Source organism: Phycomyces blakesleeanus, assembly GCF_001638985.1.
Source record: "Phycomyces blakesleeanus NRRL 1555(-) unplaced genomic scaffold PHYBLscaffold_3, whole genome shotgun sequence".
NCBI classification, from domain to species: domain Eukaryota; kingdom Fungi; phylum Mucoromycota; class Mucoromycetes; order Mucorales; family Phycomycetaceae; genus Phycomyces; species Phycomyces blakesleeanus.
Genome location: NW_017265136.1, coordinates 667,716 through 692,932, shown reverse-complemented (window position 1 = coordinate 692,932; position 25,217 = coordinate 667,716). Strand labels below are relative to the sequence as shown.

Below are 25,217 nucleotides of genomic sequence, written 5' to 3'. Positions count from 1 at the left end.
CACATTGTGAATCTTGAGTCATCAAACTAAACTAGGTTTCTAAACTGGTCATCTACTCGATTAACATGAGTTTCGACCCCATTGTAACGGGCGTTGTTACCATCTTTCAGTCAAACTTAGTTTGAAAAGCTGTAATGCCTGAGCATACCACCGGATGACTTAAAAAGAGAGAGAGAGAGAGAGAAAAAGTCTGTTACTGTTCGCTTTACAAATGATAATATTCTTTAATGCTAATCTCAGATGATTGTCGGATGTACATGGATTCTTTTGTACAATCTTCACATGTTATGCTTTTGGGCTACGGCCTCTCACAGACTTTTAGGGAGGTTTCTTTTTTATTTGGTTTTGTAATAATAATAGTAATAATAATGATAAAAAATAAGCAATATAAATATAATAGCGTCTCCAGCAGTCGCTTTTATCTCGACTTTTATCCTGTATTTAGACTTTTAGCTAAAAGTCATGTTCCCAGAATTCATTTTATTTTATCTAATTAGAAAAAAACAGGATGGAGTTAGAGATCATGTCATGCAACTTATAACTTTCGCCACGTATTCCCTAACTTACTTGTTTCTCAATAAAATAAAATATAAGGCCTATACTACTTGGTAATTGTGTACGGCACACAATTAACAGTAAGGAAAAGTCATATAGAACTTAACATAGGCCAATGGGGTCACCCTCTGAGAGGAAGGGGGGAGCAAAGCTCCTAGTCTAATTAGAAAAAACAGGATGAAGTTAGAGATCATGTCATACAACTTATAAATTTTGTCACGTATTATCTAACTTACTTGTTTCTCAATAAAATAAAATATGAAGCCTATACTACTTGGTAATTGTGTGCCGTACACAATTGACAGTAGAGAAAAGTTATATAAAACTTCATAGGCCAATGACCCCTTCCCCCGAGGGGAGGGGGGAGCAAAGCTCCTAATATATATAATAACACATTTTGGTTAAAATATATAAGAGTTGATTTTTTTTTACTATGACTATAACTAATTCTAACTCTAGCTATAACTCTTATTCTAACACTAGCTATAACTCTTATTCTAACACTAGCTATGACTCTTATTCTAACACTAGCTATGGCTCTAATTCTAACACTAGCTATGACTCTAATTCTAACACTAGCTATGACTCTAATTCTAACACTAGCTATGACTCTAATTCTAACACTAGCTATGACTCTAATTCTAACACTAGCTATGACTCTAATTCTAACACTAGCTATGACTCTAATTCTAACACTAGCTATGACTCTGATCCGGATTTTGCTAGTAAAGTTAGTTGTTAGTAATGTTAGTTGTTCATAATGTTAGTTGTTCAAAAAGTTAATTGTTTGTAGTTAGTTGTGAGTAAGGTTAGTTCCCGTTGCTTGTTAGTTCCCGTTGCTTGTTAGTGTCTGTTGCTTGTTAGTATGTTAGTCTGTTAGTCTGCTGCTTCTTGTTGCTTCCTGTTGTTACAAAAAGTTTTTTTGTTAGTTGCTTCTTCCGGGGTACCCGGAGATTACTCTTCTTGTTACCATCAGAAGAGTAATCCCCGGACTGCAGATGCTGTGATTACACCGGCAACTGTCAGCCATTTTCTAGTCCCATTTCCAACCTCTTCAGGTTCTGTGGGTGGCTGTGGCTGTGGCTGTGGCTGTGGTTGTGGTTGTGGGTGTGGTTGTGGTTGTGGTTGTGGGTGTAGGTGTGGGTGTAGGTGTAGGTGTGTGTGTGGGTGTGGGTGTAGCTGTGGGTGTGGCTGTGGCTGTGTTATTTCAGCTTCGTACTCGTCATCAGCGTCGTAGTCGGCATCTTCTTCTGCTTCGTCGAGAAGTTCTTCTTCTGCATCAAAGAACTCCTCGCTTTCTTCTTCTTCTTCTTCTTCTTTTACCACTACTTCTTCTTCTTCTTCTTCTTTGACTACTACTACTACTTCTTCTTCTTCTTCTTCTTCTTCTTTGACTACTACTACTTCTTCTTCTTCTTCTTCTTCTTCTTCATCATCATCATCTTCTTCTTCTTCTTCTTTTACTACTACTTCATCTTCTTCTTCTTCTTCATCATCATCTTCTTCTTCATCATCATCATCCTCATCTTCTTCTTCTTCTTCTTCTTCTTCATCTTCTTCTTCATCTTCTTCATCTTCATCTTCTTCTTCATCATCATCTTCATCATCTTCTTCATCATCATCTTCATCATCTTCTTCTTCTTCTTCATCTCCTGCTTCTTCTTCTCTTCTTCTTTCTTCGTATCTTCTGTCTATCTCTCTTCTTCTTTCTTCTTCTCTTCTTCTTTCTTCGTCTCTTCTTTCTGCCTCTCTTCTTCTTCTTATTTCTTCTCTTCTTCTTATTGCTTCTTCATTGCTTCTTCTTTCTTCTCTTCTTCTTCTTTCTGCTTCTCTTGCGTCAATATCTCTTCTTCTTATTTCTGCTTCTTCTATTCTCCTTTTCTTTTGCTTGATAAAATGAGCTGTAGCTTTGTGCTCCAGCTCATTTTCTTTCTCCAATCTTCGCTTAAGCCCCTTGGGCAGGTCTGGTGCTATAGGTATATTATTGATTAATATTATATTGTTTATCTACTATTATATAGAGACATTACTTACCAATCATTCTCACTTGTTTGATCTTTCGACCAAAAACTTTGACTAGATTAGTTTTGGCTAATCTAACTAGAATTGTATGTCTCAACAGCTTTGGGACATGCTTGTGAATGGCCTTTGGGCCAAACACAAACAAGCCGTTGAAGGACAATTTTTTGCTGCTTATGCTGCTGATGCTGCTGCTGGTGTTGCTGTACATTGGAGTAAACTAATGAAAAAGCGCAAAGAAGAAAAATAATACCGTGAGAGTGTTTCTTTTTTTTAAACGCGTTATAATCTTTGGGCCACACATTTTGAGACGCGTTCTTTTTTTAAGGCGCAAGTTATAGCCTTTGGGCCACACATTTTGTAACGCCATCCTTTTTTTTTAATTTTGACATGAGCCAATCATTTGCAATTTTGAATACACGTGTCTGCAACAGAGTACTTGAGTGGGGGAAAGTTACTAGTAAGACTTTGTTGTTAGGAAGAGCTTTTGAGCTGTGTAGTGTCTAGAGTCGGATTACTGACCTCTCCTACTGCCAACTATTTACTTTTTATTTTTCTCCCTCCTTCTACACATTTCAATCTCCTAATGTCGCTGCTTTTCTCTTCCAAATGGCGATGGCCACAAAATACACCCGCCGTCTCAAGTTCCCAAAATCAAGATATAAAAAAGAATCATGATTAACCCCCTTGAGTAATTTTATTCAGGTTCAAGGTACATACACAGAAACAGTTTGTGCAAACTCATTCCATTCGAGCAAACCAATTAAGGGTTTTAAATTTTGATATATATAAAGTATATAGCTAAGACTCACTAACTGTCTAAAAATAATATATATATATATCATTTCTCAAAAGCACCACTGATACTTTCCTTCTTCTTCTTTTTTTGTCGGTATTATTTCTTGATTTAGTCGCCGGTATTTACTGGACGGCTATTTAAAAAACATTATGCAGTTTGTGATATACATACTCCAAGGTATTCGTGATTGTTTATGGACTAGTATCTCAATAACGGGAAGAGTAGATACTGTGAGAGTGTTATTTATTAAAGAGACCAAATAATATTGTTTATATCTATTAATATTAAAATCTCTTTAATTCAAATCTCTGCTGTGTAATGGTTGGTTTACACTGTATGAGTATGTAGCGTACGTGTGCCTGGTGTGTAACAGTTCCGGAAATTGTTAGCTTGCAGAGTTCATTAACAAGAAGGAACCAGTGTTTGGTTTTGGAGTCTGTTCTTCACTCAATTGTGGTGTGTATACCGCAAGGGGTACGAGGGGTATTAGGGTTATAAGGGTTATAAGGGGTACGAGGGGTACGAGGGGTAGAAAGATTATAAAGGTTATAGGGACCCTAATGACTTTAAGGACACTAATAGCTCTAAGAGCTCTAGATGCCTTAATGACTTCAAAGATATCAGAGATTTTAAATGGTTCAAAGATATCAGAAACATTCTTGCCATCATTATATATATTATTATGGATATACTATATACAATAATAATTGTGTACCCATTTGAAACAAACAGTAGAGAAGTAGATAAAGCTAAGAATCCAATGTCACATCATATAGAATTTAAATTGATATGGGAGAAGTTTTAACTATCAAGATAATTATTAAAATTTGAAATGGTTTTATAATATTAGACAAACAGATATTATAAATGGACAGTGAATACTTAAATTGATACTAGTATAAGAGCTATATAAGAAACTTTAGAAAGAAGTACAGTCAAAGCTCGATATAGTGATATTCGATATAGTGATAATTTTTTGGAAAATTTGTGTCCGTGCCTGTTTATTATCACTATATCGAGCTCTGAGTTTATTTTTATAGTACAAAAAAATAAATGTAGTATATATTTTATTTAGCATTTTAAAGCAAGCCCACTTTCTTAGACAAAATACTATGAATCCTATTAGAAAACAGTAGTCACTCACAGCGGCATTAGAAGTATCACTAAAAAATATACGGAATAAGAAAAAAATCACGCTCGATATAGTGATAGTGATAAAATTTCTGTCCACCATCCATATCACTATATCGAGCTTTGACTGTAATATCATAAATGATAGAAGATGAGTATACAATATATGAAATAATGAAAAAAGAAACTAAACAATTCAGTGCAATTATCGCTATTTTATTTGAACCAAGGTTTTCAATATTTGTATTGGTTATGTTTGCTTTTTATTTTGGTATCAAATATTTATAAGAATAAAATATTTAAATAAACTTAGACAAACATTTTTTTCTTTCTTAGAATAGTATGATTATTGCTTCTTAAACTGTCTCAATGGAAACAACCAGTATATATTGTTTTTTTTAGTATTGCTTTATTTCAATTTGATTTGATAAATATTAATAGAAATGTATGTACTTATATGTACATACATATCATTTCTTTGGAGGCCATACTAAATCAACATCTAGTACATCTAATTCTATGAGATCTGCACCAACGGCACCTGTTAATGTGGCTAGGTTAGGAAGAGTGCGCCCAAGATCACCATGAACAAACTCTTTGATGTAGGTTCCTGCCTGTGTATTCAAAGTCAGGACACCAAATTGACTCTCGACACCACTCAAGGAAGCTCCATCGACTCTTTCTAAATGACAAGTGTGGATTTCCTTTTCTCTGATAGCAGCAGAGCGTCTAATAACAGAAGAAAATGAGGAAAACAAAATGACAAATTTAACAAGATTCCTTTGTCGAGATAATTATCGTGTTCTTTATCTCTCTCTCTCTCTCTCTCTTTATTTACCTTTGGAATACACGAAGAGGTGTAGTCTGTTGAATCTTGAAAGGAGCAGAGCCAACTTTGTTAACCTTTTCAATTATTTCGTCGGTTATTGGTTGGGAGATCCACACAAGTGCTCTATGTATATAACATTCAATTGTCAGCCAAGGTGCTGTATAGACACACAAAAATATATGTCTATGGAAATATTGAATTGCATATGGATGAATTCTTTACCTATAAGATTTGCATTTGGTCTCTTCGCCTTCTTTGATAATTTTTGTATCGGAACTATTACATATGTATAATAAAGTAAGCCACACCATTTCTTTGTCTTATTTTTTCTTACATTTCATGCTTAGGGCGAGAGGTCTTTTGGTTAGCATGTTTGTAGTTTAATGACTTACGGTGATATTTTGCACAGATGGCGCACCTGGACAGCATCTTTTGAATCCTGGTTGTTAATTTCGTCTTCGATCTTCTTGTACTCTTCATCTGCAAGTACTGGCTTTCTAGGATTGATCAGCTCGCAGTAAAATGGACGACCAGTTCCCAGCATGCGTACATTTGCATCTTCACGGCCAGCAGTAACAAATTTACTGTCTACACAAATGTGAAGCACACATTTTTTTTAAGAAAAAAGTTAATTTAAAAAGAAAAATGTATTGGTTAGATTGTCTGAATTACTTACTATCACATCGATGGTATCTTTTAATGATCTCTTCAATTGCTTCAGAAACCGAGAACTCGGCCAGGCGTTTTCCTTTTATTTCCCATGGTGTTTGACTATATTCTCGAGACATTTTCAAGTATCGACCTTTTAAAAGAAAAGCAAAACAATTTTTTAAAATGATTATTTAGTTTATAGTTTATATATACATATGTAGAGAATCTTACCACCAACAATAGTTGATTCATGAACCATTGCTACATCTGCCAATGTAATTTGAGTTGTTGGAGGAAGGGGAGGAATTGCTGTCAAACTATATAGTAAGTCCCCCATAAAAATATTAGTAAAAGATAGCGTCGAAATGTTAGAAAAAGAAAGATATGAATAATCCAATTATAATATATATATACTGACCTATAAGCTTCTTCTTTACTCAAAGCAGCCAAGGCTTCAGTAATTGTGGTTCGTGATTCACCTGCTACAATACTTTTTCGCTAAGAATAAAAATAAGAATAAGTATATGTGGACTATTGTTTTCCTTTGTATATATATGTATGAAAAAAGACCTACGTTTTGGCGCACTTTACGAAGCTTCATTACAGGCTCCTTGACTTGTGTCAAGAATCGATGTTCAAGTGCTGTTTCCAAGTGATCCAACACTATTGTCATACGTAAAGGTGCGGTTACAGGGTCCATGGTCCAGCCATATCTTTCCACCAATTTATCGGATATCACAGCCTTAAAGGCATCTTTAGGATCATGCACAGGTTCGCTATTCCAGATCTCAAGCACAGAGGGAGGGAAATCTGAGAGGCGGTCGGAAACATAAACACCCAACAGATGGCTTCTGTGCAGACTGCTGACAGGCATAGTACAGTTGAGATTGACACGTTTGCAATCATAATTTTCGGTGTCAATTTTATCAAAAATGCCCTGGATATTTTCGGGTTGGTCCATCCAACCAAGTGCACCTAGACAAGCCGGGCATCCCGAAGCAACCTGAACTTCTTCGTCATTACTGACAGGTTTAACATCCAACAACTTGGCCAGTGAATTAAATGCCGTTTGAAGATCCTTTTTGTTTGGTGTGTGTGCGTGTGTGTGTGTGTGTGTGTGTGTGTGTGTGTGCGAGGTTTTATTTAACAGCAAGAGTAAATAAATAATAGATGTTTTCCCTTTTCTCGTTAGTCAATGAAATCAGAGCATGATAATAATAATAATAGTAACAGTATCAATTATAGTAAAAGTCTTAAGAAAAATAAAATGAGGTCTCGAATAATGTACCTGTTCAGAGGCTTTGTAAATCTTCATTTTGTTACAGCGAGTAAATCGCAAACAGCATCTGTAGCAACATTGGACGTCTCGTAACAAGCGTGCAATGTGTAGTCCAACTGCAATTGACTGCTCTGGCTCAGGATGCAATCCGGAAATACGGAGACACTCTCGAAGCTCTTCAATGAGGTTCATGACGATTGGAATGTTGAATGCTTAAACTCGATCTTCATTATGCATTATATATTTTTTTTTACTTGCTTTTACTCTTTTTTTTTTTTGTTTCAGAAAAAAGACGTGACTTCAATTTTGTGAACATTTTTTTTGGATCAAGGTTTTTTGTTCGACTCTTCTTGTCTTTAACAAATATTTCCTAAAAGAAGACTTTATCGTGTCTTGATAGTCCAAATGGACACTATTTGATAGCTGAATATATATAAGTCGATATATTTGGCTTATCACTCAATATATAAATCTCTTTCTTTTATATATATGTTTATGTGCTGTATTTTTAGGTCATATTGGCTTTGTAAATACCCATTCAATTTCAATGTGAATAATTTATCCTTTCAATAAAAAAAACGCATGTTTTCTTTCTTCTTCTTGAGGATATATCACCAGATCCACACAATACTTCTTTTATATGAGCCCTTGGGGTTTTTTTTCTTGGTAAATATATATATAAGATAAATATTGACATGTCTGATCTTTGGAATACCTTGTCCAAAAATAAAAGATATATATAAAGCTTTAAATTTGATCAATTTTTTGACAAACTATTTTGAATAGTGTTCATCCCTCATTATCTTAGTTGAGCTGAATTAGTATAAAGTTATAGTGGGGAAATACTAATAGCATCTTGACTTATATTTGTTTTTTTGCGCATGTGCGTATGTACGCATGTGTATATCAACATATTGGTTCTTTTGAAAGGAATATGAAAAATGACAAATGAAATATGCAATACAATACCTGCTGCTTTTTCTCTCTCTCTCTTTCTTTTTATTTTGGAGTTCCGTCTTTCTTCAAACCTGGTTGTTCTGTACTCTATCTAATAAACAAAGAACAACAACAATCAAAAAGAAAATATCATGAATATCCAAAAGGGTGTTAACCCTCATCGCCCATACTACACCCCTGGTCTCCATCACCAACACAACTACACTTCTTTACCTTCGAATGATGCTGCTCCAGGATTGACCCCCAATATATATCTCGACAATGAAGAAAGACCCCTCAAAGGACTGACGACCCGCATCACTACATTTGCTGCTGCAAAGTACATGCTGACAATGCTGACAAGTCCATTTGATGTCGGAACAACTCTTTTGCAAGTACAATACTCACCTCATGAGGATGTCGAAGTCATTGGATTTCGTGACACCATTAAAAAGAACCCTCTTGTTGAAGTAAGTATATATATAAAATTCCAAGTACAAGCACAAACATTATAATTCCAAATGAGAAATCTCGGACCTATCCATTTTTATTTTTTTAAATAACCTTTTTAGAATTAGCAAACTACAGGTTATCAGAATGGAACTTCCTCGGATGAAGATGAAGACGATGCATTCTACAGTATGCGACCCGGAAATACAACAAATCAAGAAAAAGAACCTACTCAACCATCCTGGTCAAATTATGCACGAAATACGGAATCGCAGAAAAAGCACCCACACCCCCACCCCCACCAACAGCAACAACAACAAGTAACAGTTACGTCTAGAAGTGTTTATGACGATGAAAGTCGACCTGTTCACCAGATGGCACCAATGGGAGGAGGAGTTCTTGAGATATTGAGTGTTATTGTGAAGCAACCTGGTGAAGGGTGGATGTCGCTTTTTAAAGGTAAGGAAAGAAGAAAAGAAATATATATATGTATATATATATGTGTGTGTGTGTTTGGGTTTAATATAACTATTCCGATGTTTATTTACCATATATATATATATATATTACGGTAGGTCAGAGAGTAACATGGGTTTATGAAATGGCAAGAGCGTGTCTACAACCTGCTCTTGAAGGCGCATTAAACGACGTGTTTGGATTGTATGATGATACGATACCATTAATGCATCTTGACAATGTCACTCCAAACATGACAACCATGGTAGCAAGTCATTTGGCAATAGGCATTCTGTTGAGCCCACTGGAAATTATCCGTACCCGGTTAATTGTTCAGTCGTCTTCGCCTACGAATGCAAAATACAGACATCTCATCCACGCATTTGCAACCATGTGCCGAGAAGAAGGCGGTCTTGGCAAAGTATATGGCTCGATCAACCTTTTACCCACCATTCTCTATCACACTATCCACCCGCTCTTGACGTGCAGCACGCCGTTAATTATCGACAGATGGCTGCATATATCTGCCTCAGATTCACCTATTCTGTATGGCGCAGCCCAATTGGCCATGAGCACACTGGCGCTTCTTATCACATTGCCACTAGAAGTTATCCGTAAAAGATTACAATGTCAGGTCCCATATTCTCCCAAAGAGATAGGAGGAGGAGGCCCGTTTGAAACATCTGTCGCACTTCGTCCAGTTCCTTACAACGGTATACTAGATGCCGTATACAAGATCATGAAAGAAGAAGGCACAAAGAAAAAACACAATACGAAACGTACAGTCATCAAACGGAGGAAAGATTATAATAATAGTGATGATAATGATAGTAATAGTGAGGATGGTGAAACGTTTGAAAATGATCGACAAATCAAGACTACAAGTGCCTGGGGTATTCGTGGACTTTATAGAGGATTCGGCATGCAATTGGCTGCAAATGCCCTTCTTTTTGTCTTTCACACAATAAATGGAATTGAAGGTAAAAGTCATTTATTTTACCTATCTTTATTAAGTACTTCTTGTATATCCTTTTGACTAACAACATCAATTCTTACCCTTTCTTTTATTATTTTTTTATAGTTGATTTTGACGGATCCAGTTAAAAGCTTCGGGAAATAAATAAATAAAATAAATCCCTCTTTTCTGTTTTTGGTACAAAAACCAAAAAAAAAAATCAATCAATCAATCAGCTTAATTGTCATGCGTTCACTTTTGAGTTGATTCCCTTTTCTCTCTCTTTCCATCTCTTTTTTTCATTCACTGCTTTATCAATGAGAGCTCTTTTATTTTTACTGCTTGCCAGTCCAATTTTATGTCAAAAGTATACTGGAAATCAGCTCGTATTTCAACAAAGCCCTGAACAACAGAAGCGAGTGGCCATCATAGGTTAGATAACAAAAGACAAAATATAAATTAATGGATAGATGGGTAGTAATTGTAGTTGTAGTTTGTCACATATATACATATGTATAATATTATTATTTGTGTCGCTGATAACAAACAAAAATACCATTTTTTACAAGGTGGCGGTGCAGCGGGTACTTCGGCGGCATTCTGGTTGAAGAACGCGTTTGAAAATACAGACATTGACCTACACACCACTCTTTATGAAAGTAGCCATCGCTTAGGTGGTCGTACAATGACTACGCCTGTTAAAGGAGACCCAGCACTAGGCGTAATTGAGGTCGGAGCGTCTATTTTCGTGGAGGCCAATCACAATCTGATGAATGCAACAAAGCAGTTTGGCCTGAATCGTACAACCTTGGCTGCCCAAAAACAAAAACTGGGTGTCTGGGATGGTCAAAATTTCCTGTTCCAAGAAACCGGAAGTACATACTGGGATGGTGTCAAGTTTCTTTGGCGTTATGGATCATCTCCTTTGAAGGTAAATCTACATATAATAATAACAGTTATTATTAACCATGTAACAAACATGATAATGACTGTTACTTCTTTTCTTCTTTTGTGTGTAGGCCAACCGACACCTTGACACAGTTCTGGAGAGATTTGAGCTGCTGTATGAAAACGATGCACTCCCATATTATTCTATTGAAGAAGCATTTGAAGGAGTAGGCATTTATGAACTCTTGAATACCTCAGCACAGGAATATCTTGAAAGTAGAATGGGTGTCAATACTATCTTTAGTGAAGAAATTGTTCAGAGTGCCACAAGAGCAAATTATGGCCAAGATATTGATACACTTCATGCATTAGGAGCTATGGTAAATATATTTGTTACACACACAAATACACATACATATAACCATATGTTTTTCATGTAAAAAAATAAAGATAAATCTGGTATTAAAATCATTATTTATGTATCTCTTTATACACATTCAATAGGTATCTTTAGCAGCAAAAAATTCGTGGTCTATTCAAGGCGGAAACTTCAAGATATTTGAGGAATTTGCTGAACGTTCTGGAGCAGAGATTAGAATGGAAACAACTGTGAAAAAAGTTGAAAAGATCCATGACAAACAAGGTGGTTACACGGTTACGACAAATAATGGCGACACTCAGATATACGATGCTGTTATACTGGCAGCTCCTTTTAACCCCAATGAAATACTTGAGCTACCAGTTTCAACAGGCTCATATGTCCGAGACTACAAAATTGTTCATGTTACTCTTCTGGCTGGATACCCAGATCCATCATATTTTAGCTCGACTGAAAACGATGTTCCAAACTTGATTATTACCACAGGAAATGGCTTGCGTACGTAAGAGAAAATGATTATTTTGTCTGTCTATCTATCTTACCACAAGGAAGGATCATTTTTTTCTTCTTGTTTCATTTTCTTATATATCTATGTATATTTGTGCTTTTTTAGCAAACGCATTCAGTAAATCTACAGCTCCATTCACAACTTTTGCCGTCCACAGAATCCTAGAGAATGGTGAAAGTATAGTCAAGATATTTTCTTCGACTGAACTCAAGGAAGAATTGCTTGATCAGCTGTTTTATAATCGAACCTGGACCTACCACCAAGCATGGAATGCTTTTCCTGTATTACATCCAAACACAGACTCAAAATCATCTTGGCCTCCAATTATTATCGATGGATTTGAGAATCCTGGTCTAGGTGGTCTAATTTATGTCAATGCTTTCGAAAGTGCAATTTCGGTAAACCAACTTTCTTTCCGATTAAATCCAATTTAATTCAACTGTGTGTCGTATATTATATTTTATCATCATCATATTTACTAATTAATCGATTTATTTGTTGCTTATATATATATATATATATAGACAATGGAGACACAGACAATTGCTAGTAAGAATGCAGCAAAAATTCTACACACTGAATGGTGTACCAGCACCCTTTGCAGACCCTTTGGTGATGGGTGGTGAACAAAATAATATGCTCTGTTTTGATTACACATTCGAGGTCCAAATTAAGATATAAAATTTAAGAAGCAGAGAAAGGAGCTGATATGACGAGTTAAAACAAAACAGAAACAAGTTCCCAACTTCCCCTTCTATTCTATTCTTGTTCTAAATAAATTATCAGCTAAATTATAAAAGAACGTGGATTAATAATAGCCATTTTTTGGCATTCTTCTTATTGCACTTAAAAGGTGTTTTACTATACTCAAGTACAATTGCAGAAGGAATACAGTATATTTTCTAATGATATTTCTTTCATCAAATTTATTACAATTAAATTCAAAGTAGCTTCAACCTACATGATCTGAATTTTTGTTCAAGTTTTTTTTTTCGTCTTATTCTTTTTGAAGGTATTGTTCAAATCAGGTTAAATAATATATTTCTTTGAAAATAATTGCTTCATTTGTGTGGTATACACACCACAATTGAGTGAATAACAGACCCCACAACCAAACACTGGTTCCTTCTTGCTAATGAACCTGGCAAGTCAACAATCTCCGGAACTGTTACGCGCCAGGCACACGTACACTACATACTCATACAGTGTAAACCAACCATTACACAACAGGGATTTGAATTACAGGGATTTTAATATTAACGGATATAAACAATAGTATTTTGTCTCTTTAATAAATAACACTCTCACAGTATCTACTTTTCCCATTATTGAGATACTAACCCATAAACAATCACGAATACCTTGTAGTATGTATATCACAAACTGCATAATGTATTTTAAATAGCCGCCCAGTAAATACCGGCAACTAAATTAAGAAATAATACCGACAAAAAAAGAAGAAGAAGGAAAGTATCAGTGGTGCTTTTGAGAAATGATATATATATATTATTTTTAGACAGTTAGTGAGTCTTAGTTATATACTTTATATATATCAAAATTTAAAGCCCTTAATTGGTTTGCTCGAATGGAATGAGTTTGCACAAACTGTTTCTGTGCATGTACCTTGAACCTGAATAAAATTACTCAAGGGGGTACTCAAGCAATCATGATTCTTTGTTTTATATCTTGATTTTGGGAACTTGAGACGGCGGGTGTATTTGGTGACCATCGCCATTTGGAAGAGAAAAGCAGCGATATTAGGAGATTGAAAGTGGTAGAAGGAGAGAGAAAAATAAAAAAGTAAATAGTTGGCAGTAGGAGAGGTCAGTAATCCGACTCTAGACACTACACAGCTCAAAAGCTCTTCCTAACAACAAAGTCTTACTAGTAACTTTCCCCCACTCAAGTACTCTGTTGCAGACACGTGTATTCAAAATTGCAAATGATTGGCTCATGTCAAAATAAAAAAAAAGGATGGCGTTACAAAGTGTGTGGCCCAAAGACTATAACGCGTTTAAAAAAAGAAACACTCTCACGGTATTATTTTTCTTCTTTGCGCTTTTTCATTAGTTTACTCCAATGTACAGCAACACCAGCAGCAGCAGCAGCAGCAGCAGCAGCAGCAGCAGCGACAACAACAACAACAACAACAACAACAACAACAACAGAAAATGCAACAGCAAATGCAAATGTATTAGAAAGTCCAGCAACAGCTCTCTTGTGTTTGGTCAAAAGGCCATTAGCAAGCCAGTCCCAAAGCTGTTGAGAGGCATACTTCTAGTTAGATTAGCCAAAACTAATCTAGCCAAAGTTTTTGATCGAAAGATCAAAAAAGTGAAAATGATTGGTAAGTCATGTCTCTATATAATAGTAGATAAACAATATAATATTAATCAATAATATACCTATAGCACCAGACCTGCCCAAGGGGCTTAAGCGACGATTGGAGAAAGGGGGGGAGCTCGGAAGCGTTGCTTCTGAGTCCCAGGGCCATATCATAAAGAAACAGAAGATATGGTCCGAGAATGAGCTGGAGTACAAAGCTACAGCTCGTTATATCAACCCAAAGAAAACGAGAATTGAAGAAGCAGTAAGAAGAAGAAGGGAAATTGACCCAAAAGAAGCACAAAGAAGAAGAAGAGCAGAAAGAAGAACCAATTTTGAAGAAAGAAGAAGAAGAGAGACAGAAAGAAGAGACGAAGGAAGAAGGAGAGAAGAAGAAAGAAGAAGAGAAGAAGAAAGAAGAAGAGAAGAAGAAGGAGGAGGAGATGATGAAGAAGAAGATGAAGAAGAAGAAGATGAAGAAGATGAAGAAGATGAAGAAGAAGAAGAAGAAGATGAAGAAGATGATGAAGATGAAGATGAAGAAGATGATGAAGAAGAAGAAGATGAAGAAGATGATGAAGAAGATGATGAAGAAGAAGAAGATGAAGAAGATGATGAAGAAGATGATGAAGAAGAAGAAGATGAAGAAGATGAAGAAGATGAAGAAGATGAAGAAGATGAAGAAGATGAAGAAGATGAAAAAGATGATGATGAAGAAGAAGATGAAGATGAAGAAGATGAAGAAGAAGAAGAATATGAGGATAACAATGAAGGCGAATATGATGGCGATGACAACGAAGGTGAATATGAGGAGTATGAAGAATATGAAGAAGAAGAAGAAGAAGAAGCGGAGAAAGTAGCAGAAGAAGTAGCAGAAGAAGTAGTAGAAGTAGCAGAAACGCTCGCACCCAGAAGACAAACAAATGCAATGACACGCGCGGCTAGAAGAAGAGCAGTAGAAGTGCTTGCGGCTAGAAGAAGAGCATTGGAAGCAGCAGCAGAAGAAGTAGCAGAAGAAGAAGCGGAGGAAGTAGCAGAAGAAGTAGCAGAAGAAGTAGCAGAAGAAGTAGCAGAAGAAGTAGCAGAAGAAGTAGCAGAAGAAGTAGAAGAAGTAGAAGAAGTAGCAGAAGAAGCAGAAGTAGTCGCAGCGGAAGCAGTGCAAGATCAAGCAGAAACGCTCGCACCCAGAAGACAAACAAATGCAATGACACGCGCGGCTAGAAGAAGAGCAGTAGAAGTGCTTACGGCTAGAAGAAGAGCATTGGAAGCAGCAGCGACAACAACAACAACAACAACAACAACAACAACAACAACAACAACAACAACAACAAAGCCTGAGCCAGAGGCAATGGCCGAGCCTGAGGCAGAGGCAGAGGCAGAGGCAGAGGCAGAGGCAGAGACAAAGACAAAGGCAAAGACAAAGGCAGAGGCAAAGGCAAAAATATGTCTGGCCGAAAGACACTACGGCGGCTGCCATTTCCGAGCCTAAGTAGAACAACCGTAGTCCGGGGGTTGCTCTTCTAATGGTAACAAGAAGAGTAATCCCCGGGCAACCCGGCAGAAGCAACTTACATATATATATATTTCTTTTTATAGCAACAGGAAGCAACAGACTAACAGACTAACCTACTAACAAGCAACGGGAACTAACAAGCAACGGGAACTAACCTTACTCACAACTAACCTTACTCACAACTAACTTTATGAGAAATTAACTTTATGAACAAATAAATTTACTAACAACTAACTTTACTAACATCTGACTTTACTAGCAGAAGACGAATTAGAGTCATATCTAGAGTTAGAATTAGAGACATAGCTAGAGTTAGAGTTAGTCATAGCTGGAGTTAGAGTTAGTCATAGCTGGAGTTAGAGTTAGTCATAGCTAGAGTTAGAGTTAGTCATAGCTAGAGTTAAAATTAGAGACATAGCTTGAGCTAGAATTAGAGACATAGCTTGAGCTAGAATAAGAGTTATAGTTAGAGTTATAAGCGTAGCAAAAAAAAATCAATTCGTATATATTTTATCCAAAATTTGTTATTATATATACGAGGAGCTTTGCTCCCCCCTCCCCTTGGGGGAAGGGGTCATTGGCCTATGAAGTTTTATATAACTTTTCTCTACTGTCAATTGTGTACGGCACACAATTACCAAGTAGTATAGGCTTTATATTTTATTTTATTGAGAAACAAGTAAGTTAGAAAATACGTGGCGAAAGTTATAAGTTGCATGACATGATCTCTAACTTCAGCCTGTTTTTTCTAATTAGATAAAATAAAATGAATTCTGGGAACATGACTCTTAGCTAAAAGTCTAAATACAGGATAAAAGTCGAAATAAAAGCAACTACTGGAGATGTTATTATATTATATTGCTTATTTTTTTATCATTATTATTACTATCATTATTACAAAACCAAATAAAAAAAAACCTCCCTAAAAGTCTGTGAGAGGTCGTAGCCCAAAAGCATAACATGTTGTGCTTATACAAAAGAATCCATGTATATCCGACAATCATCTGAGATTACCATTAAAGAATATTATTATTTGTAAAGCGAACAGTAATAGACTTTTTTGCTCTCTCTCTTTTTAAGTAATTCGGTGGTAAGCTCAGGCATTACAGCCTTCAAACTAGGTTTGACCGAAAGATGGTTACAACGCCCGTTACAATGGAGCCAAGACTCATGTTAATTAAGTAGATGACCAGTTAAGAAACTTAGTTTAGTTTGATGACTCAAGATTCACAATGCAGTACGTAATTATGTTATTGTCTGAGTGCTAAGAAAAAAGAAATTGATAATAGGTGTACGTACATTGACGATATCTCATTATTGTTGCTTCTTCGTTCCGTATCGTATTTTACAATAGTGAAAATGACTTGCTCAGTTATTGGATTATACTCCATAGTAATGGATTTACGACAGACCAATAAGGCAAAATAAAGAGTGGACTTAATATACTAATATAATGATGAGGATTTTACAGTGAGCCAGTAGAAGAGGGGTGTGTGAGCGAGAAAAAGAAGACATGTAGTTTGGCTAGATGTGTCGGGGTTTTTTATTTTTTTTATTTTTTGTGGTCGATCATTACCAAAGGGTCAGAGGTAGTTAGCAATAGAAATAAGTAGAGTCAGCACTCGATATAGTAATAATTTAACAGGGAAAAAACATGGGTAAAATAGCCAAGCTTTAGAATCCTAGTAGTATTATGGTCGGTCAAGTAAGTGGAATTACTATACTATCATTCTTTTCAACGATTTGCTCTATTTTGGGAGATGCATTTTTAATACTGTGCGGATCCCCCATTGCTAGTTCGATTGATTTAAACCACATAAATGTAAAAATGAGGTTTCTCTATAATATGGTGCAATTTTAGTAGCTCTTGTAGTATACATACTACACTTGGGCGAAATAAAAGTCATAGGCAAAAACTGGTCTCTTCTTGCCGATAGACCTGAAAAGTTAACAATCTCCAGAACTGCTACACACCAGGTACATGTCAATTATACACTTATATAGTGTAAACCAACCAACCATTACACAACAAAGATTTGAATTACAGAGATTTTAATAGTAACAGATATAAACAATATTATTTTTGTCTCTTTAATAAATAGCACTCTTACAGTATCTACTTTTCCCATTATTGAGATACTAACCCAAAATCAATCCCGAATACCTCAATTGCCACTTTGCTTGACCGTATTGTTCATCTCAATTAGAAACACAATTACAATCGTCTATAGTATGTGTAAGATTTAAAGCTTCCCTCCATAGCTAATTGCTTACTTGCCTTTATTGCTTATCTCATTTGAGCACACAATTACATCGTGAGTTATCTGTGCAAGAGTAATCCATAAGCTTGTTTTAAAAATATAAAGTCTAAATGTAAGTCATGCGCAGACATATAAGAAGATATAAGTGTAGATTGTTTGTTTGATAATGAAAAGTATATCAAATTAACAACATTCATAGCAATTAATCTCTTATGATTATTGCTTTCTTTATTATATGCACATACTCATTGTTATTCATTCATATTGTGAACAAACAAACAAGATTACTCTTCAGTCAAAAATGATAGTAACAATAAATCATAATATAAATACACAAAGCTTCAAGAATCGATTTTATTAGCTATAATTTTTGTTTTCTGTTTTTGAACATTTAAAGAGTTCTTTTTCATCGTCTTTTTCTTGGGTGGAGAGAGTACTTTACTGGCATACCGTACATACAGTATTGTCTCTACTGCACCAATTCCAATAGCACCAGCAAAAGAAAGAAGTACACGCTAAAATAATAATAATAATAAAAATCAGCACCTTTTAACTCTTTTTATTTTTCTTATTTTAATAAAAATATACCATCCACACCACTCATGATATTTACTTATTTAATTGGTTGATATAAATGATATACTAAAAGAAGAAGAAGAAGAAGAAGAAGAAGAAGAAGAAAACTTACCACACCAAGATCTTCTGTCATTGTTTTTGAAGCTACAAACACTGCAACATAAACTGCAACCATGGAGAAAGCAATATTTACAATGGTTGTTACGTGCCCCTTGACCTCTTTAAGTTCATCTGGCCGTATCCGGAACATGTTTTTGTCTTGTTCGGATGTGACAACAGAAGATACCATTCGAGCATATTCCCGCTCAGCTTGATCTTTTCGTAATTGCTCAAGATAAGCTTGGAAGACAAGATCCTTTATTTATTTATTTTAAAGTGAAATCGGGTTAAAAAAAAAGAAAAAGAAATATAGCTATATAGATATATTCATTTACAAGCACAGTTCCAGCTACAATTGTGCCTGTAGTTGTCTTCTCTTCGCATTCTTCTCATTACCTTTGGTTCGACTGGTTTTGGTTCATGGTAGACACCAGCTCCCTGAATAAGTTCATGAAGCCATATACGACCTATATATGTATATGCACAAAATAATATTAGTATGAACAATATAAAAGTACCACTAAATATCCAAAAACAGAAACAAAACAAAAAGAATTGTGAAAGTTATGACAATTACTTGTACTTGCCATTTGAATCCTTGGTGTGCGACAAGAATTGAGCTAGTTCCTGCAGTAATGTAAATGAAATTCCCATGGTCACATCCAATGAAGCGTCTACAGCACTTTTGGCTTCTTCTTTGGATCGTATATTGAACGAAGGATCTGCGAGCGCTAATCGCAGGGCGTCTTGTATACGTGTTGTCAATGTCAATTGCATCTCTCAAACATTAAAGCATCCGTTTCCAAATTCATATTCTAGTCCTTTTTGGAAATACTCCCTCCTCCCTTTCCCGCTCCACCCCCCTCTTTTTTATTTGTGACTGTGAACGCGATCTTTCACTACTTTTCTCCAAAAAAACCCCCTCCCTTTAATATAGAAAACGTATTTTAGATATACATTATATATATAATACAAAAATACGCACAGATATTTGTGTATAGTAATAGCAGTTTCTTTTCTTTAAAAAAAGAAGTAAAAATAAAATAAAATGCCATTACAAAAGGACCTGTACACAGGTAATCCATGCATATTCCCTTACATGGATATATACGTATATATATATTGAGAGACAAAAGACATTGATCCCTCAGCGTCAAATTAGATGATGATCCAAGTTATGCACGCACTCGCTTAAATTCTGGAATCCCCCCACCATCGCTACGTGATCGTCGACAGGATTCACATGATCGACCCCACCATCACCAACAGCAGTATCAGCAACATCAGCAAGGAAGACGTAGAGATGAAAATTTAAGCGGTTGGAACCCAGCAACTCAACGACCATCCCACAGACAAGAATCATATCATCCTTATCCTCAACAACAGAGACAGTCTTATAACTCAGGAGGACAAACAATACCAAATCAAGCAAACCCATCTTCTTTCAGACCTAGCCATAACAGCAGCAGCGGTTATCCTCCACGAGACCAATACAGAAATGAAAGACATATAGAAGAGCGTCCTAGAGAAGAGCGTCCTAGAGAAACAAGACATCAAGAGCCACAGAGACAAAGAGAGGAACGGCCAAAAGCCCAGCACGCCAAAGTCGATTTACGAACAAGTACCGATTTTCTCGTCTGTGAAGATCCATCAAAGAAACTCAGCATTGATCAAATCACTGCCAATATTAGAGCTTCTGGTATTAAAGATAAGGTAACAACTTGACTCTACTAACCACACACACATACACATACATACATATATATATATGATTCATGTGTTTTATTTATTTAATCAACAAAAATAATAATAAATAAATATTGGTTATATATATATAAAGGATGATGACTTTATTAGTTCTGCCGAATTGATCCAGAAAGCCAACGCTTTGCGTGTAAGAAACATTGCTATAATTTAATTTGTTTTGACATTTATGAAACTAAAATTAATTAACATTACTTAAAATAAAATAGGAAACTATCCGTCAAGCTCCTGCAGAACCAAGGTCCACAGCCAGAGCAAGAAGCAATCCTTTTGAATCTATTGGAAAATCGATATTTATGAACAGAGCAGCTACAAAACTAGCAGCACTGGACGCTACATTTTCGTTGAGCTCAACCTCAGATAACAAGGTAAAATAAATAAATGCATGAATCATTAGCAATGTATATATATATATATATATGTGTGTGTATTTTCTAGCTTTTTTTCTTTTCTTTTTCAAACAAATTTATACATTAAACATTTTAATAATAATACAAAATAATAATAATAATAAAATGTTTATTATTATTTTTATAGCCTTTAGTGTTTGCTGATTTGTGTGGAGGACCTGGTGGATTTACAGGTACGGTTTTATAAATGAATAATATATATAAATATGTATACAAAATAAAAAGAAAAGAGACAGAAAAAGAAATACTTCAAGATGAGCATATACTTATCTCCTAAAAAAATTATTATCAGAATATCTGCTGTGGAGAGTTTGCAGTGGTGGCGGTAATGCTCATGGTTACGGCATAACCCTCAAGATGCCAGACGAAACAGATGAATTAAATTGGCAAACTGGAAAATTCCGTTCCGATGCCCCTTTGAACTTTACGATTATTGACGGACCTGATGGTTCAGGTGAATAAATAAAAAAAGATTCATGAATCTTTGCTAATATATAAAACAAGGAGTTTTTTGTTACATCAAATTGTTGTTGATATGGGTATTAACTTTGATATCCAATTCTTAGGTAATCTTTATCACGAAGCAAATATTCTTGGATTTGGATCAAAAATCATGAGCGAAACAAGCAATCAAGGTGTTGATTTAGTTGTCGCTGATGGTGTAAGTACTACTATTATTAGTAATATATATATATGTATATTTAAAAAAAATGTAGGGTTTTGACTTTACTGGAAAGGAAGAACACCAAGAAAATTATGCCCAGCGCTTATTGCTGTGTGAGGCCATAACGATGCTTACATGTCTCAAGAAAGGTGGCACATATGTGTGCAAATTCTTTGACATGAATGAGGAGTTCACGGCTGATCTGGTCTGGTTACTGTACCAATTGTTTGAGATGGTCTGCATCACAAAACCTTTAACCAGTCGTCCTGCCAATTCAGAAAGATACCTGGTCTGTAAACAGCTGAGATTCCAACAGCCAACCGGCCTAATCAATGCTCTCATGAGAGTCCAAAACATGATGGAGCACAAACCAGTAATGAGCTTTGTCAAGGCAGCTGTGCTCACAGAGGATGAAGAATTCTTTGATTATGTCAAGATGCGAAATTTCAAGTTAGTTTCTTGAATTACAGATATATAGAAAGAAAAAGACAGAGGAATTAAACCAAGATTAATAACTTCTTTACTTATTTACTTATTTACTTAGAATGTTGCTCAAACAGATTAACTCTCTTACACAATTGGATCTTCACCTTAAAGACCCGTAAGTTTTTGATAATAAGATATTAACATATGTACATCTCAAACTTGTTTGAACACAAAAAAAATTAACTAAATGCACCTTTTTCTTCTTCTGTTAAAAGTCAGCGCCCACTGCAGTTTGATCAAGAGGCTATTCGTCGTCAATGTTTAGCAGAATGGCGCCTTCCTTTGCGATAAATGCTGTTATACAATTATCAGCAGAATATTATATATATTTGCACATATATTGATTGATTGATTGATTGATTGATTGATTGATTTTTTTAAAAAAAAATAAATTATAATTTATTTATTCTTTTTATTCTTTTCTTTACTTGTTCTTAACGCACACACACACATATATATAATGAAGAAAAGAGAGAATAATAATAATAATAATAATCAGTTGATTTATTTGAGAGATGTTCCTGAAGATGAGTGGATTCCGCTGAGAGCGGCACTCCAAGCCGGACCTAGTTGGCTAGCAAGTTGTGGGGGTAGTTGGGCAATAGCATGGGGTAAGAGTTTTGCGATAGATGGCGGCAAGGGAAATTGAACCGGGTTTATCAAATATTGGCGGATTGTCGTTTGAAGTTGAAGCCGAAGCTGTAAATGAGGTGTCATGGGTTGTGCGGGATGTAGTAGCGACTGAAGATGTAGCTGAGGATGTTGTTGAAGGTGAGGGTGAGGGTGAGGGTGGGGATGTTGGGATGGTTGCACATATGGTTGAAGATGTAGGTTTTGAGTTTGGGCTTGGGCATGGTTTGTGTTTGAGTTTGTGTTTGGAGCTGTGGGCGAAGGTGGAAATGAATATGGGTGTGAATGTGAATGTGGGTTTGAATGAGATTGAGGATATATGTGTGACGTTGGGCCTTGCACTAGCCATGGTTTTGGGGTATCTGCGCAGGTATCATATATAGGTGGTGGTCCTCCTACTCCTTCCACCTCTGGCGTTTGTGGTGGTGGTGGCGGCGGCGGCGATGGTGGTGGTGGCGGTGGTGGTGGCGGTGGCGGTGGAGTTAATAGATTGTTTTGTTCAGAATGCATCTGTATCATTGCGCTTTCATTTGAGAGTCGCCTTTGATACACACTTCCAATGAAAACACCTCCAGCTCGTCCCATTGGGCGTCGATTGCGATGATAAATTCCATTAGAGAATTGCTTCTCTGCATTTGTATCAATTGTCCAGTATGCACCCTTGCCAGGCTCGGCATCACATCTAGGTACTTTTATAAATGCCTTGTTAAGAGACAAATTGTGTCTTATAGAGTTCTATTAATGCCAATTAAGCGGATCAATAAAGAGTTTATGGTTTATGAAGAGGGAGGAGGGTAATTTAAAGCACGTATTATTATTATATTTTGTTCAAAGAAAAAAAAACAAAGCAAAAAATACTGCTATATATATATTTACCTGCCAACCGTTGGAGTTCATTTGGTAATAAGGATAATTGGTCGAGATAAAAGTGTAGATACCGTGTAGTGTCATTCTTCTATAGGGTGTTGACCCGATAGCTTGGGAAATAAGGGAGGCGTACGAGTAAGAAGGTTTGCCAATCCTAGGTTTGGGTGGTTGTGAGGGAGGACCGGGGTGAATAAATCTAATGGTTTGTTGGGGCTTCTCGACCCTTGGCGCAATTGGTACCAAGGAACCTGTTGCTGCTGTGGTACTGGTAGTGGTAGTGATATTGGTGGTAGTGGTAGCAGCAGCAGCAGTAGGAGGAGGAGCAGTATAAGCATAAGCACTAGCACCAACACCAGAAATAGCACCAAAAGTAGCAATAGCACCAGAGTTAGCAGTAGAGTTTCCGTAAAATGTTTTATAATTATTCTGATAATTTAAAGCATCTTCCGTTTCATCGATTTCATCTTCCTCGATTTCATCAAGCTCATCTTCTTCGATTTCGTCAAGCTCATCTTCTTCGATTTCGTCAAGCTCATCTTCTTCAATTTCATCAAGCTCATCTTCTTCGATTTCATCAAGCTCGTCTTCTTCAATTTCATATACTTCTTTTTCTTCTTTGATTTCATTTTTTTCTTCACGCGGTAAAAGGAATATAAAACTGCTGTCTGCGATTTGGATTCTTGCACTAATAAGATTGTTATTTATTTTTTTAGAAAATAAATCAATAAATTACTAGTTTCAAATACAAGAACATCTTAAAAACACCCCTTTAACCTTTTTTTTTTTAATAATAATAATTTTTTACCCGTTTTTAAGAGGAACTGTTGAGTTTTTGTCAATAAAGCTATCGTTAACCAAGACTCCATTTTTTCCAAAAACTGTCATTTCAAACATTTTGGTTTCGAGATTGTAATTCATTTGAGCATGCTGACGTGAGACTGATTTAGTGTTGCCGAGTGGAATGTCAACTTGACCAGGTTGCCCAGACTTGCGCCCGAGAGTTATTTTGAGTGTACGAATATAGTGACACAGTCCATTTCCTTCTTCGAGTTTGGCGAATGTCTGATTATCATTGAATACATGTGGAAAGTTTTCTCTTCGTGGACGTGGATGTGGTCGTGGTTGTGGTTGTGTTTGTGTTTGTGTTTGTGGCTTTGTTGTTTTATCTCTGTTTGTGTTATTGCTTCTGTTGTCTTTTGTAGCTATCAAAGGAATCTCGTTTGACATTACTAAAAGTCAATAATATATATATGTACGTGTATATATTTATCAAAAAAAAAGGAAGAGGGGGGGAACACGCGAACAAAGGTTTTGATAAGGGGGTAAAATAAATAAATAAAGGTGCAAGAATATTGAAAAATCGTGAGAATAATAATTGGTTAATTCTCGATTAAGAAATAAAAATAAAAATATATATGTATTATTTATTTATTTATTTATTTTATTTTTTTAAAAAAAAATCATATATGAAATATCAAAATATCAAAAAATATATATAAATCGTAAATTGAGTGCGGAGTTGTGAAAATTTGGCTACTTGTTGGAAGCCTTAAATGAAAGTCAAAGTAAATTGAATATATAGAAAAAAGAGTGCAGTAGAAGATGACGTCAAACAATGCAATATACAATTCATAAATCTATAGATCTCAAATGTGGGGAAATTATATATACAAATCTACACATGTAAAAATGAAAACAAAATGGTCAATAATTCGGTTGACATTTCTTGTATATATGTGTATAGATTACATATACAACAGATAGATTTAACTGCAATAAAATACAAT

At 35.7% G+C, this 25,217-nt stretch overlaps 6 protein-coding genes across 6 annotated transcripts; 3 read left to right on the top strand and 3 right to left on the bottom strand.

Moving 5' to 3' along the window:
• Positions 1 to 4,974: 4,974 nt before the first annotated feature.
• PHYBLDRAFT_140443 (hypothetical protein) lies at positions 4,975 to 7,455 on the bottom strand (the record flags this gene model as incomplete). The annotated part of the gene is made up of 9 exons (XM_018430401.1): positions 4,975 to 5,233; positions 5,343 to 5,456; positions 5,556 to 5,609; positions 5,726 to 5,921; positions 6,010 to 6,135; positions 6,216 to 6,301; positions 6,403 to 6,482; positions 6,559 to 7,062; positions 7,273 to 7,455. 9 exons carry the CDS (start codon positions 7,453 to 7,455, stop codon positions 4,975 to 4,977), a joined length of 1,602 nt encoding a protein of 533 aa, XP_018296384.1.
• Positions 7,456 to 8,319: 864 nt separating this feature from the next.
• On the top strand, positions 8,320 to 10,279 carry PHYBLDRAFT_185183 (hypothetical protein). Its single transcript, XM_018439043.1, has 4 exons — positions 8,320 to 8,669; positions 8,778 to 9,108; positions 9,225 to 10,085; positions 10,187 to 10,279. The coding sequence occupies exons 1-4, from the start codon at positions 8,352 to 8,354 to the stop codon at positions 10,207 to 10,209; spliced, it is 1,533 nt and encodes a 510-aa protein (XP_018296383.1). The 5' UTR covers positions 8,320 to 8,351; the 3' UTR covers positions 10,210 to 10,279.
• A 349-nt stretch (positions 10,280 to 10,628) lies between these two features.
• On the top strand, positions 10,629 to 12,437 carry PHYBLDRAFT_98143 (hypothetical protein; the record flags this gene model as incomplete). Its single annotated transcript, XM_018444044.1, has 5 exons — positions 10,629 to 10,991; positions 11,080 to 11,328; positions 11,453 to 11,829; positions 11,954 to 12,233; positions 12,360 to 12,437. Coding segments are annotated over 5 exons (1,347 nt in total), but the record flags the coding sequence as incomplete, so codon positions are not given.
• A 5,816-nt stretch (positions 12,438 to 18,253) lies between these two features.
• On the bottom strand, positions 18,254 to 19,421 carry PHYBLDRAFT_157528 (hypothetical protein). Its single transcript, XM_018433632.1, has 4 exons — positions 19,197 to 19,421; positions 19,006 to 19,076; positions 18,623 to 18,865; positions 18,254 to 18,449 (listed from the first exon to the last, which is right to left on the bottom strand). Exons 1-4 carry the CDS (start codon positions 19,384 to 19,386, stop codon positions 18,276 to 18,278), a joined length of 678 nt encoding a protein of 225 aa, XP_018296381.1. The 5' UTR covers positions 19,387 to 19,421; the 3' UTR covers positions 18,254 to 18,275.
• A 132-nt stretch (positions 19,422 to 19,553) lies between these two features.
• On the top strand, positions 19,554 to 22,353 carry PHYBLDRAFT_185181 (hypothetical protein). The gene is made up of 10 exons (XM_018439042.1): positions 19,554 to 19,685; positions 19,772 to 20,322; positions 20,450 to 20,503; positions 20,583 to 20,741; positions 20,911 to 20,956; positions 21,076 to 21,237; positions 21,350 to 21,444; positions 21,500 to 21,897; positions 21,992 to 22,048; positions 22,149 to 22,353. Exons 1-10 carry the CDS (start codon positions 19,658 to 19,660, stop codon positions 22,222 to 22,224), a joined length of 1,626 nt encoding a protein of 541 aa, XP_018296380.1. The 5' UTR covers positions 19,554 to 19,657; the 3' UTR covers positions 22,225 to 22,353.
• Positions 22,354 to 23,151: 798 nt separating this feature from the next.
• PHYBLDRAFT_95336 (fork head transcription factor) lies at positions 23,152 to 23,577 on the bottom strand (the record flags this gene model as incomplete). Its single annotated transcript, XM_018443896.1, has 2 exons — positions 23,152 to 23,298; positions 23,440 to 23,577. Coding segments are annotated over 2 exons (285 nt in total), but the record flags the coding sequence as incomplete, so codon positions are not given.
• Between the last annotated feature and the right edge of the window lie 1,640 nt (positions 23,578 to 25,217).

Coding starts and splice junctions, on each gene's coding strand:
- PHYBLDRAFT_157528 (XM_018433632.1), bottom strand. CDS start 19,386: ATGCAATTGACATTGACAACACGTATACAAGACGCCCTGCGATTAGCG. Junction 18,866..19,005: donor CAAAACCAGTCGAACCAAAG/GTAATGAGAAGA, acceptor AAATAAATAAAG/GATCTTGTCTTCCAAGCTTA. Junction 18,450..18,622: donor TGACAGAAGATCTTGGTGTG/GTAAGTTTTCTT, acceptor TTATTATTTTAG/CGTGTACTTCTTTCTTTTGC.
- PHYBLDRAFT_185181 (XM_018439042.1), top strand. CDS start 19,658: ATGCCATTACAAAAGGACCTGTACACAG. Junction 20,742..20,910: donor GCTCAACCTCAGATAACAAG/GTAAAATAAATA, acceptor TTATTTTTATAG/CCTTTAGTGTTTGCTGATTT. Junction 21,238..21,349: donor TGACGGACCTGATGGTTCAG/GTGAATAAATAA, acceptor TCCAATTCTTAG/GTAATCTTTATCACGAAGCA.
- PHYBLDRAFT_185183 (XM_018439043.1), top strand. CDS start 8,352: ATGAATATCCAAAAGGGTGTTAACCCTCATCGCCCATACTACACCCCT. Junction 9,109..9,224: donor GTGGATGTCGCTTTTTAAAG/GTAAGGAAAGAA, acceptor ATATTACGGTAG/GTCAGAGAGTAACATGGGTT. Junction 10,086..10,186: donor CACAATAAATGGAATTGAAG/GTAAAAGTCATT, acceptor ATTTTTTTATAG/TTGATTTTGACGGATCCAGT.